We start from the raw sequence: 12,350 nt of genomic DNA, 5'->3' as shown, positions 1-12,350 counted from the left end.
GAGAGACGAGCCTCCAACCTCCTTATCTGGTGCTGGGTGGCCTTCTGAACAGCCAAGGAAACTGCAAGTCATGCACTGTTCGGTCCTAAAGGCTGATAGGAATCAGCTGAGGGCAAGGTTTATTATTGAAATATATTACCAAAACCAAAAGATTATACAATATTCCATCTTTGCTACAAATCAGTCAATCAATCAATCAATCAATCAACACACCAACTTATCAGTGAATCAAAACTGTTGGTAAATGTATCCACTGCAACACCATAAAAGCATAAATTTCTTACCTTTTTTATTGTGCTGCTTAATTCACACTATTTTCTTGTCTCATTCACATGGTACATTACAAGCCTGTGTAATGATATTTTTTATCAGTTGTTTTTGTTTTCTTTTTTCAATTTCATGATGATGAGGTGTGCAGTATGATGCCGAACATAAAAGAACAGAGACACCTACTTGATACAATAATGCCAATATTGCTTAGCGATGATGAGCAAGTTGCAAATGCTTAGTTTTGTGTCCATAGTAATTTTTGTAGTAGTCATGTACACATGGGATATTTGTGATTAAGATAAAAATCATCAAAGAAAAAGATCAAAGAAAATCAAAGAAACAGCTTCTTCAAAATATCACCTTATCTGAGATATAAGCTTGTCTCTGGAATACTCACTGCACAGAAATGTACTTATTATTTTATCTGTTGCATCCTGGTTGTAGGACTGTATGATGTACCTGTGTGTTATATGATAAGTACTTAATAGCCATTTATTTGTTCAGGTCAGAAGGGTGCAGTTTGGTTTCAAAGGTATACCTATGAATATTCATGCTCTCTCTCCCTTATCAATGCAAATAATTACTGGACAAATCATCCCAGGTTTCCTCTGTCTGATTTTCACCTCCAGCACTGTAATGCAAGAAAACAAGGCAAGGAAGACAAAAAAGAATGTATGATCTTCTCCTAATGATATGATTCCTGATATTTAAGAAGTTACTCCAGTCTGGTAAGCTGCCCATAAAGGAAAGGACACTCTCTTCATATCACACATACATACTGAATATGGAAAAAAACGACTCTGTCCTCTCCTGGTCAAATGGGTAAAGGAGGGAGAGGTGTGGTGGCTAACTAGCTACTACTGGAAGGTGACATGCAATAAGTAAGGTTTTTATTGTCTCATAGCACAAAATGACCACAATATATCTGCAGGGGGTTGTTAAGGTTATTGATCAATACCAATAACTCAACGATTACTTCACAGATGCTGAGATTTATGGCTTTCAAAGCTCACTTTCCAGGTTTGGAAAAAAACTTCCTTGTTCCCAGTTAGTTGTGTTTTCAACTGCTCAACAAAGGCTAAAAAGCCTAGTTATTATGTCATAATAACCTACTGTTATTATAATAACAATATTTTGCCTTGTGAAATACAGATGTTTCTGTTGGATCTCTGCTCTAATTAGCTAGCATTCATATCTGTAGTGAAACTTGACTTATTTATGTCAACTACAGGCCAATGTAAACTGGGTGTTTGTCAAGACCTGTGAGATTTCTATCAGTTCAGGTACATGGAAGGAGACAGGCAACTTTTTTTAACTGTGTGACTAAAACACAGGGAGATGTGTGTATGGTTTCAACATGATAAAAAAGGAAATAATAAGAATATACTATAGATAACAGCAAAAATGCTTTATCAGATGCCAGACAATAATTAATGACAATAATAGCAATAATTAGAATGTTAGCAATAATAACAACAATGATAAAAAACAATACTGTTAACTTTACCAGTTCACTGTCTTTTGAATATATGCATGCACACTAAGCAAATTAATTATTGTAAGTCCACCGTTTGCAGAGGTGGTGCAAGAAGACCTCACTGGTGTCTTCATGTCTCATGTCTGATTTGGTTCAATTCTTCTTTTCATTAAGATGTGTGTTTATTTTGTATGAACTGCATGGAAGAGAAAATACATATTTAAGCACAAAGAAATTAAGTGGCTATGCTAGAGCTGAAAACATGAAGGATGTGTCATTTTCAACACATCAATGTATCTTATTTGCCGTACTTTTCAACACAACATATATCAATAAACACGCATAATAACACAACATATGCTGGTATTAACAGATAAAGCTTTGAAGTGTGTGTTGTCTCAAATTAAACACATGGATTTGTTAAAAATGATACATCATTTTTAAAAGTCAGGGCGTCACATGATTTTCTGGCCCTGGGAATATTTTGAATTTGGTGCAACAGTGTCCTCCTATGGAGACAGCTGGTATTAGTATGCTCATTAAAGCTTTTTTACTCATTTCTGATTTCAAATGGGCTAATAGTGGTACTAATAATGGTGATTGTTCTACATTTCCATTTCCTAAGGGCCTTGACTTGCAACAGAAGTCATTGAACTCAGTGTCAGTTGATTTTTCTATCTGGACTTGAGTCTTGGAGTCTACTTACTGAGCTCTCATACAGGACACTGGGGATAAAAATGTCCCTTGGCAACATACAGATGTTCTCATCAGGCTTTGAAATGCCTACTTCATTGAATTTGAAGGAATGACAACCAAAATGGTCAAGCTATAGAAAAATACTGTAAAGGCATAAAGATTTCACACCATTTAACAAACAATATTCTCTGTCCATTGCTATTAAAATTGCTATCTTCAATTTTCCTGGTTTCTTTGTAAATGATAATGGCAGAGTGCAATGTTGGGTGCGCTGTACAAATGGGACATTTTACAACTTTTTCACTTTTGGTAACTCTGAGGCCCATGATAGGCTACTGTCAATTTGTGGTGCCTCAAATTTGCTGGAACAGCAAGTCTACTGCAGACATTTCTATAGCCTACAGACCGAGCCTGGAGGCTACAGCCTGATCACTGTGAATGAAACGGACAACAGCCAGGCTTAGCATCCTGGAACCTCACATTCAGCAAAAATGAACAAATGTCCAGAAAAATCAGTTCAATGGACTCAGGTTAGCTATAGGTTCTAGCTATAGGTCGCCTTTTCTGAGTATCTTAAAGCTTCTATGTAGTGTGGCTTGGAGCCTCAGTGTTGACTGAGAAGCTACATCTAATGAACTGTGTGTTAGATTATATTCTACTGTATTGTACTGCATTGCATTGTAATGTATTGCATTATACTGTACTGTACTACATTGTATTGTATTACATTCCAGTCTAGTCTAGTCTATCTATTCTATAATCTAAACAACAGGCTTGAGTGAGGGTAACAGACTGAAAATAAATCTACAATCGAGGGTTTTCAGTCCACTGTATACCCTATTTATTTATTTATGTATTTTTTTTTATTTTTATTTTTTTTGGGGGGGGGGGGGGGGGACGACGACGACGACGACTACTTGTTGTTGTTCATGGTTCAATATTTTAAAAATATTGATACATAAATGGTATCATTTAGAATTTACCTTTTTTGCAAGCAACCTAATACCTTCAGGAGTAACATAGTAAGTTTAACTCTGTCAGAAATCAGTAAAACTCAGTATGGGTTATTCCTTAGGGTATTAGCTAATTAAAGACGTTTGCCAGCAATAACTTTGTTAGAGTAGGCCTAGATGTTTTTTTCGGCGGATATGATGGATATCTCATTTTGGAACAAATTGAAACGCTGCGCTGCTCCTACATCCAGCTACAGTAAGGTCAACTCTATAGCCCAGTGGTTCCCAAAGTGAACCTCCAGGGGTCATTGAAGGGGTTCCAGGGTGTCCGCAGAAAAATAGGGAATACTTTAATTTTGCTATTACTTCATTCACCAGCAATGAGCACAAGGAGAGAATGTTTAAGAATGACCATAGCTTTATTTTCCCCAGTGTTACCTCCCCACCCACAGTGCAGACAAATTACCAATTCCGCGCTAAATCATGTCTTATAATAAAGTTAGGGAGTCCTTGGTCGGCCAGAGTCGGGGTCCCTTGACAGGAAAAAGTTTGGGGTGACCAGGTAGGAAATATTGGTTCCTTTTTCATGCCCATTCCCGATCCAGAAACACAGCTCCACCTCTCCGGGTTTTGTCTCAGTCTTTCCCCTCAGCCCTCTCAACCTGTACTCTGTTCCGAGGCCACGGAGCCAAGCTGCGTCAATCGCAGCAGAAAAAGCCAGAATGAGCCAGGAAGTGGAGCGGTTGATCTTCAAAATAAAAGCGTAAAAACTCTCGGCGCGATAAATGTTGGGTTATACAGACTCTTGATACTGGAGCTGCCATACATCAGTTGCCCTTTTGGAACAGTATTGCCACTGCTATGGTTTCAAATATTTTTTTGTTTTTTTTTCAATATAGGCTAGTAGACTATAGGCTATGTTGTCTGGTAGCCTATGTTTTATGATGGGCTCTATCTTGTGTATTCTCTGCGTAGTTTTGCAGGCCCCTTTAATGTTTTATTTTTTTTATTTTTTTATCCCACTTTGGTACTTTGTATCACTCATCAAATCGTTGCAACACGTGCCCAGATAAGGGTTCTTTATTTTGAAAGTTTTTACCGGATGCCCTTTTTCATTCTGGCTGGCTTGACACTGGAACGGAGGCAACCCATGATCCCAGACTCAACACGCATCCTCACACCACTGACCTGGGCTTTGCTGTCTCCTGCATATGTGTGTATGTGTGTGTGTGAGAGAGAGAGAGAGAGCGAGAGAGAGAGAGAGAGAGAGAGAGAGAGAGAGAGAGAGAGAGGGAGAGAAAGAGGGGGAGAGAGAGGGAGAGAGAGGGAGCGTGAGTGATCCCAGAAACCAGCAGCAGGATGGAGGATCTCAAGGAGAAACTGGGAACTTTGGATTGACGCCCGGGGATAACGCGCGGTCGGCCTGAACCATCGGTTTCTCGTGGATATATATTTGGATGCTGTCCGTTCTCCCCCTTTTCCTTTTTCTAGGGAGTGGGAATTTACACTTGGCTTGTTATTATTATTTCTGGCGTGCAAAATGCCATTCGCCAAAAGGATTGTGGAGCCGCAGCTTCTGTGCAGGCACCAGATCCCCAATGATGAAGGTCTGCTTTTCGAGGACCTGTGTGCCATCAGTAACGTGGTTCTGTCCCGGACCTTGCGACAGCTGTCCGACCTGGCCCGGCACGCCTGCTCCTTATTTCAGGAGCTGGAAAACGACATCATTAGCACCAACCAGCGGGTCTGGGTCCTCCAGAACAAAATAGGCCAGATACAGCAGACCGCCAGTGCCCTAGACCCTAAAAAGGAGGCAGTGCGTAAGTATCCCATCACAAGAGTGTCCAAAAAAAATCCTGGTGATTTACACCTGAGCAATGTGTGATTTTTATTCATTCATATGGGCGTTCAAGTTTAGAAGGGCGCCCACCTCAGATTTATTTTTACCCTGCACGCACGCCCGCCGTGGACGCGGACGCGCTCGCATCTCCAATTGAAATGTGTCACACGGATGCATTTGCACATTTGACCATTAAGTAGGCCTATATGGTGATTTATTTCCACAGCGCAGGATGTGGTAACCGTTCATTCATTTGGTCCCAGTGGTTCCAGGTGGTTTAGACTTGGATGTGTCCGTCGACGAGAGGAGTCGGTGTGCTACAGCACGGAGGGGCGTGTGTTGCCGCTGCATTGGCTCAGCATCGCAGTCTCGTTACTGCGGGTAGCGCACACCTGAAGCATCGGCGGTGTTTTGGGCTACCAAGCCGCGTTAATCAATGGTCATTCAGGATTTGAATGTGAAATGTGGTGTCGAGTGTCTGGTATGGGGTTGAAAGATGTGTGTTGAGGCTTGCACAGGCGACTCCCCGTGCGCCAAACCCACCCTTCCACAGCGGCACCAACACAGCATCAATAATGAATCCAGATGTCCATGTTGCAGGGTAAATATGAATTGGATCATGACTAGATATTCTGGTATCGCTGAAATTACAGTGTATTCGTCTACTATCATCGACAGTTATGAAGCCTGTGGATGGGTCACAGGAAAAATAGACTGACTGGCATCAATAAAAGAACATGCAATCCAGTGTAACAGTGCGTTCTGCACAGCAGCTACATATTATTTATGTCCTACATTCATCTCAGTCCCTTCAGTAAGGGTTCTGATGTCAGACAGCTATTTAGTGATTTTAGTCCAATTCTGTCCAGTGGGAATCATGCTGGCTGAATATAACTGCTGTGATATTCCTGTAGATTACTCATAATCTGGGACAATCATAGAGCGTTGTAGGGCCTCAAGCTACTGTAGGCTTATCTAACTGTGAACTCCCTCTTTAGAATTGATACACAGTCATAAACACACAAACACATACACACACACATACAAAATACCCCCCTCCCCCCAGCATATGTGTCAGAGTGATGCAGGCTATGTCTGCATTACGTAAAACAGTCCGATTGCCTCATATTGCTCTGTTTACTCTTTTGGCTGTGAATCAGGATGAATGAGGCTGTGATGTCCAAGACTACAAGGGTCTTGGAGAAATAAATGGTGTGAAACAAAGATTTTTTTTTGCCTCTGCTTGTTGCTGCACATCTAGTCTAATTACCAGCAGAAAGGGAGAGACATTTGAATCTCTATACTGAAGTCCTCACTCGACTCCCAGAATTGCCTGTTACCAACGCCCCCAACACTCTGTCTCTCTCTCTCTCACACACACACACACACACACACATATACTGAACAATATACTCACTTCACACTGTCTTGAGCCCCTTAACCTGCCAACACCCCTAAACCCATGAACCTGTCTCTGTCATACATCATGTGCTTAGAAAACTCTGTAATATTGGTTTGTTGTGTGGATTCTGCCATATGCTCTGAAGCCAGTCAAGTCACTCAAAATAAGTCACACAAAATGACACTAAGCACGCGCTCAAATCTGGCCTGTGCTGTATTTTACAAGATGTATCACTGACTGAACCCTCAGACAGATAGAAGCCTTAGGTGAATCTCAAATCCGAGAATGCACAATCGATTGGGAACGATTTCTCCAAAGGTGTGTAGGAGAGAAGGAACTTCTCAAGAACGTGAGCACAGAGAAGCATCCTTACAGTTGTGAGATGGGCTGTGTGCTTGACGTTGTGTGCATGATGAACAATTAAGATTCACAGCTGTTCATTTTCCCAGCTGTTTCAACCGGTTTTGTACGTGGTGCGTCATTGTCGTAATGAATCGTATGGTTTCCATACGTTCTCGTTGGTCAAGTCACCACCGTCCTCCGTTGGCAAGTTAACTTCCGGGATCTTTATCCATCCTCTGCCTTGCCTTCTTTTATTTTGGAATTGTACTATGGCCGCTTGGTATTACATCAAAACGCGTCATGGAGGACACAAGAACTCAAATTGAGAAAGACCCCTTGATTGTGCTTATGGGACTTTAACTTGGGTAGAGGGAGACTTTGAGTCTCCCTAGACCAGTGCTCATACTTTGATGCTCAACAAGGTTTTGCTATCTTTATTCTGCTTTGAAAGCGCCATTATCTTTCCGCTTGCTCTTAAATGCCAGTAATAACCCCAAGGAAATAAATATTTGTGTGCATACTGAGAGAGAGAGAGAGAGAGAGAGAGAGAGATTAGGGGTCAATCACAACCAAGGTTCCTGACTTAGCATTGTAGAGTGTATACAGATTTGATCTAGTCAGTATGGTGCTAACTTGGGTTGATCTTGAACTACGTGCACATTCAGTCTCTATGACAGCAAAAAATGCAATGAACTGAAGTAGTGAAGTAGCTAATCCCAGACATCATTATTTAGAGCATTTGACCATAGCCAGTGACAGAAGGCAATGTCTGCACTAAAAGTGAAGATGATTCTCTCACAGCCAAAAAAAAAAATGTCTTGTGTAAATATTGCTATTTTTAGTCATTGATGACACCTTAAGTCATTACAGAGTTAAATATGAAAAGTTAATAGTAGTCATGTAACCTCATAATTAGTCAATGTGGTTTCAACAAGTTTATTCAGGAATTATGTTCCTGCAAGGACAGACTCAGAAATTATTCCTCAATAGTCTCCAGTCAGTTTACCTGCCCTCATATTGACTACAAACTTCATTCTGAGTTGCACCACAGCTGTACACAACTCAGTGCAGTTCAGTTCAAATCAGGTTGTCCTGCAAGATGAGTTTTGTTTCCAGACAGGGTTTAAAACACACATAACATATGATCATGTTATATGGCTACCATACAAAGAATCATCAAGAAAAGTGCCAGTTAATAAGATAGTGAATAAAGTGTGAAAAAATGCTCATTAGTGCAAAGTTCAAAGTTACTATACAAACACCAGAGGCTGCATGATTACCTGTGCAGATTAAGCAGTCTAATTGCAGTGGGATACTGTACAGTTACAGAGTTTCGGCATGGTGAGGTGCCGCCTAGAGGGCATCAGCTTTAACGGCCTGCTAAGGGGCTGACCAGGGCCGTCAGTAATGGCATTGGCCTTCCTCACCACATGCCTCACAAAGATTTCACTAAGTTGATTTCAGTCAGTAAGTCGGCTCATGCCAGTAACCTTCCTGGGTATTTTATCTGGCTATAAGCTCCCCAGTCCGTTCTCATGGCACAAGAGCGCATTGCCAAACCAGGCTACAATATAAAATGTGAGAGCAGATTCAACAGAGCTGTAATAAACAAAGACATAATTTATCAGACATGATAAATGGTATATGATGCTATGTAAAGCCCTTTGAGACATGCTTGTGATAAAGGACTATATGAATAAACAAGACTAGACTAGACTAGATAATTCATTTTCTGTAGAAAAACCACTACTGTAGTACCATCTTACTGATTGCATCCCTATTCAACTTGATGCTTAGTTTGCTATCAACATCCTTTCCTAGATATTTACTCTATAGTTGCCTGCCAGCTCAATTTCCTTGCCTCTGATTACTGTGTGGTTACTACCTGTTAGAAGTTTAGTAACAGGTGGTAATATTCCCATCTATTGCCATGTTTTTAGTTCTTAAACCATCTAACCCCTTGAAGAAATCATCACACCAGGATGTGAAGTCATCACCTGCATGGCCATGTCCATCTCCCTCCTCTTGTAGAAGACTATGAATGACAGAGCTGTCCTGTCCTTATAGTGGCTGTGGCAGTCACTATTAATATATGTAATTAGGTGGGGAAAGAAAACAAGTCTGGCCCCACTGACCTGAACATACTAGTGTCTTTCAGGATAATTAGCTATTCCATCACACTTGTTGATTAACCATGTATTCAGAAGAGCTTCAAAGCTTCAAGCAGGAAGCCCTGTAACTACCAGTGAATAGATTAGCCTCAGCATAATGTGTGACTTTGCCCTCAGTATTCATCCCATATTGAATATGGAATTATAGTGCCTGCAGGGGATGGACTAGTTACCTTATGTGTTGCTTTCACTTGATGTCACAGCTCTCAACTGCAGTCATTTTGCAGTGATGATTTGTGTCTGCCTTTGCAAGCACTGGTTACACCCTGTCTTCATTATTATGTATGAAACTTGAAAATTTTTGTCTAATGACCTTGAATCTCTGAGCATCCTTGCTTCCAAGCATTTAGTTTGAAAAACATAAAGGAACAAAATGAAATCTGCTGAACTATTTTACTTGAGTAGCTTAAGTGTTTCAGTTAAATTTGAATTGATACCAAGTAGCATAAAAATAATCAAGTACAATAACTGGAGTAGGTATTTGAAACTACTGTGGTTACTTTTCACCTCTGGACCCAGGCTATGACTGGTGGCTACCAGCACAGTAGTAACCCATAGGTTGCTCATAGGGCCAATGCTAGAATAGCAAAAGTAGCAACATCCAGTTGCATTTAGCTGGCTGGTTTATGTATCTCTCAACACAGTGTCATTTTGTAGAATGACAACAAACTCTGTAATGCAGATTCTGTGTTGTGGACACAAATCATTAAGATTACGTTCCTCCACTACAAAAGGATTATGTGACAATAGCATGAATTGGACATGCTATTTTCAGCTGTTTGTTACATAAAAAGGTTAGCTAACAGTTAAGTTTAGGCAAGTTAAACAACTTAAGGTTAAGGTTACGGTTATGGTTTAGACAACTGAAACAATTTGGTCATGGGTGTACTTTCGAGTTTTCAAGCACAGTACCATCCATAACGAAAACACTTTGCTCAAATAATTTGAGTCCAGCCCCTGAGGTTTAAAAAAAAAAAGATTAAGAAATCAAATTAAGGAAATCAAAATGAAATCATAACTTTCCTGATACTTAATGTGAAAACAGTATCAGGATGATACACTTTCAGTGAATTTTATCTGACAAATTTCTCCATTTACTTCTGTAGTAAAATTTAAGAAAATGGATTTAAATGCCATAGTGGACTGGAGAGGAGTGTTGGGACACCTTCAGCAAACGGCAGGGGAAATCTGCAGTTACTCCCAGTCTAACAAATCCCCTGGTGCTCTAAGTGCTGAAGTTTGACAGAGAAAAATGTGCTCTTTGATAGGATCGGGTATTGATATTGCTACTAAGTGGGCAACTTTTTAAAACCAACTTATTCAGCTATTTTATTTAAAATCGGTTTATTGCTTGGTTTATTGCTTTCACCTTTTATCTGATAAATAATGAGAATCAATTTGCCTGCAGCCAAGACTCAACTCTGCTATAACATGTATCATTCATGAAGTGAATACTACTGCCTGTATTTTTAGGTGAAAAGCAAACAATCCACATTAGATGTCTTGCCCATTCCTTATACGGTATTGTACATATAACCCTATGTATTCTACTAATTCAACACTGTAAGGTTCTTTAAAAACTTTTGTTATAGTAATATTGCATATTTGTAGCCTCAGTATGGAGAGATTAATTAGGAAAAATATCCCTTATCGTACTGTAATAGCCTAATCCAGATGATAATTCTAGTATCCTTACAATTTGGCATTGCTGTTTATTTCATTCGTGTTTGAAATTGCTCTATTTGCAAATCCCCCTCATGTCCTTGGAGCACTATGTCCATTGTTCCTTTATGTATGTTTTTACCTGTACTGTTGGCTGTTTTTGTGCCATTTTGTGTATCCACATGAAGCTACATATGGCAGCACAGACCTGGGATGAAGATTCTTTAAACAGGCCAAAGTGAAGTTCAGAGTACAAAATTTTCGATTTTTGGAGAACTTCAATACCCCATGTCACACAAAACATGCATTTATAGTCCAAAATTTAAAAGGTGTTTACATCACTGTAGATGGGTGAGAGGTACACCAGAGAAATTTTATGAAATGCACATTTCTTAAAATGAAAATACATGCTTTGTGCACAAAAAGTGTGAGAAATATGTTTTCACACCAAAGAATTACATGGAGGAGACCCTGAAGAAAGCTGCAGTTTGACATTGAAATAGTGCAGTGGAAAGTAGGAATGTGGAGGTGAGGGTGGCAGATGGGCGTACACACCTGCCTTCAACTGTGGGGGCCTGGGTTCAATTATCAACCCATGTGAAGAAGTTTTCCATGAAGTTTTAATTTTTAGCTAAAGTTCTTCTAATATATATAAAGGATATATAAATAAACGATAAAAAAATAAACGTGGACAAAACCTTATCCTAACCTTAAGATACATCAGAGAGACTGATATCAGATTTGTGAGCAAGGCAGAACTGGAAGAAGTTTGAAAGGGAAACATTGTACAAAACTGTACAAAATTGTCCAAAAACATTCCACAGATGAAATCAGAAGATGAAAAATTTGATCCAATTTGAAGACAGCAAATACTATAACAACCAACATTTCTGTATTATTTGAATTTTATGCTTTACTTTTCATTTTGATAGTTATTTGCATTGAATGCATACAAAAAATAACCTCAAGTAAACACATATGAAATAACTTTGTTTTTCATAATTCAGTCAAAACTAAGGCCAATTTTGCCTCTTTTTAGAATAGCCATAACTGCTGAACAAACAAACAAATAAATTAATAAACAAATAAAAAATGACTTCAACGAGTGTTGGAAATTTGATTCAACTCAAAATATTACCAGTTTATGTTTTGCTTCAGTGGACAACTTAAAGAATGCTTAAAGAATGCATTATTTTGCTCGGTATTTGCCAGTTCAATTAATCATGTGGTTTAATTTAGATGACATTAATAATATATTGATTAGATCTGGAGAAAGTCCAAAATTCAACTCTCACTCACACTGGTGGCTACCAGCACAGTAGTAACCCATAGGTTGCTCATAGGGCCAATGGTAGAATAGCAAAAGTAGCAACATCCAGTTGCATTTAGCTGGCTGGTTTATGTATCTCTCAACACAGTGTCATTTTGTCACTCACAACACTCAACTATCAAGCTGCAATGTCTACGTTATCTATGCTCTCTCATGTTTTCTCTCAATGTCTCTCTATCTCTCTCTCTCTGTTAAACACACATATTC

The 12,350-nt window shown here is 39.4% G+C and overlaps 1 protein-coding gene across 1 annotated transcript in view; it reads left to right on the top strand.

Annotated features, from left to right (window-relative positions):
• The first annotated feature begins 4,936 nt into the window (after positions 1-4,936).
• Positions 4,937-12,350, top strand: part of nhsb (Nance-Horan syndrome b (congenital cataracts and dental anomalies)) — a 48,753-nt gene continuing 41,339 nt past the window's right edge. The window contains exon 1 of the mRNA XM_071900425.2: positions 4,937-5,216. Coding sequence (XP_071756526.2) covers positions 4,937-5,216 — 280 coding nt within the window. The remainder of the gene's footprint in view (positions 5,217-12,350) is intronic.

Source organism: Centroberyx gerrardi, chromosome 1, assembly GCF_048128805.1.
Source record: "Centroberyx gerrardi isolate f3 chromosome 1, fCenGer3.hap1.cur.20231027, whole genome shotgun sequence".
Lineage (NCBI taxonomy): Eukaryota > Metazoa > Chordata > Actinopteri > Beryciformes > Berycidae > Centroberyx > Centroberyx gerrardi.
Note: the sequence above shows the minus strand (reverse complement) of the source record. Positions and strands in the feature narration are given on the sequence as shown.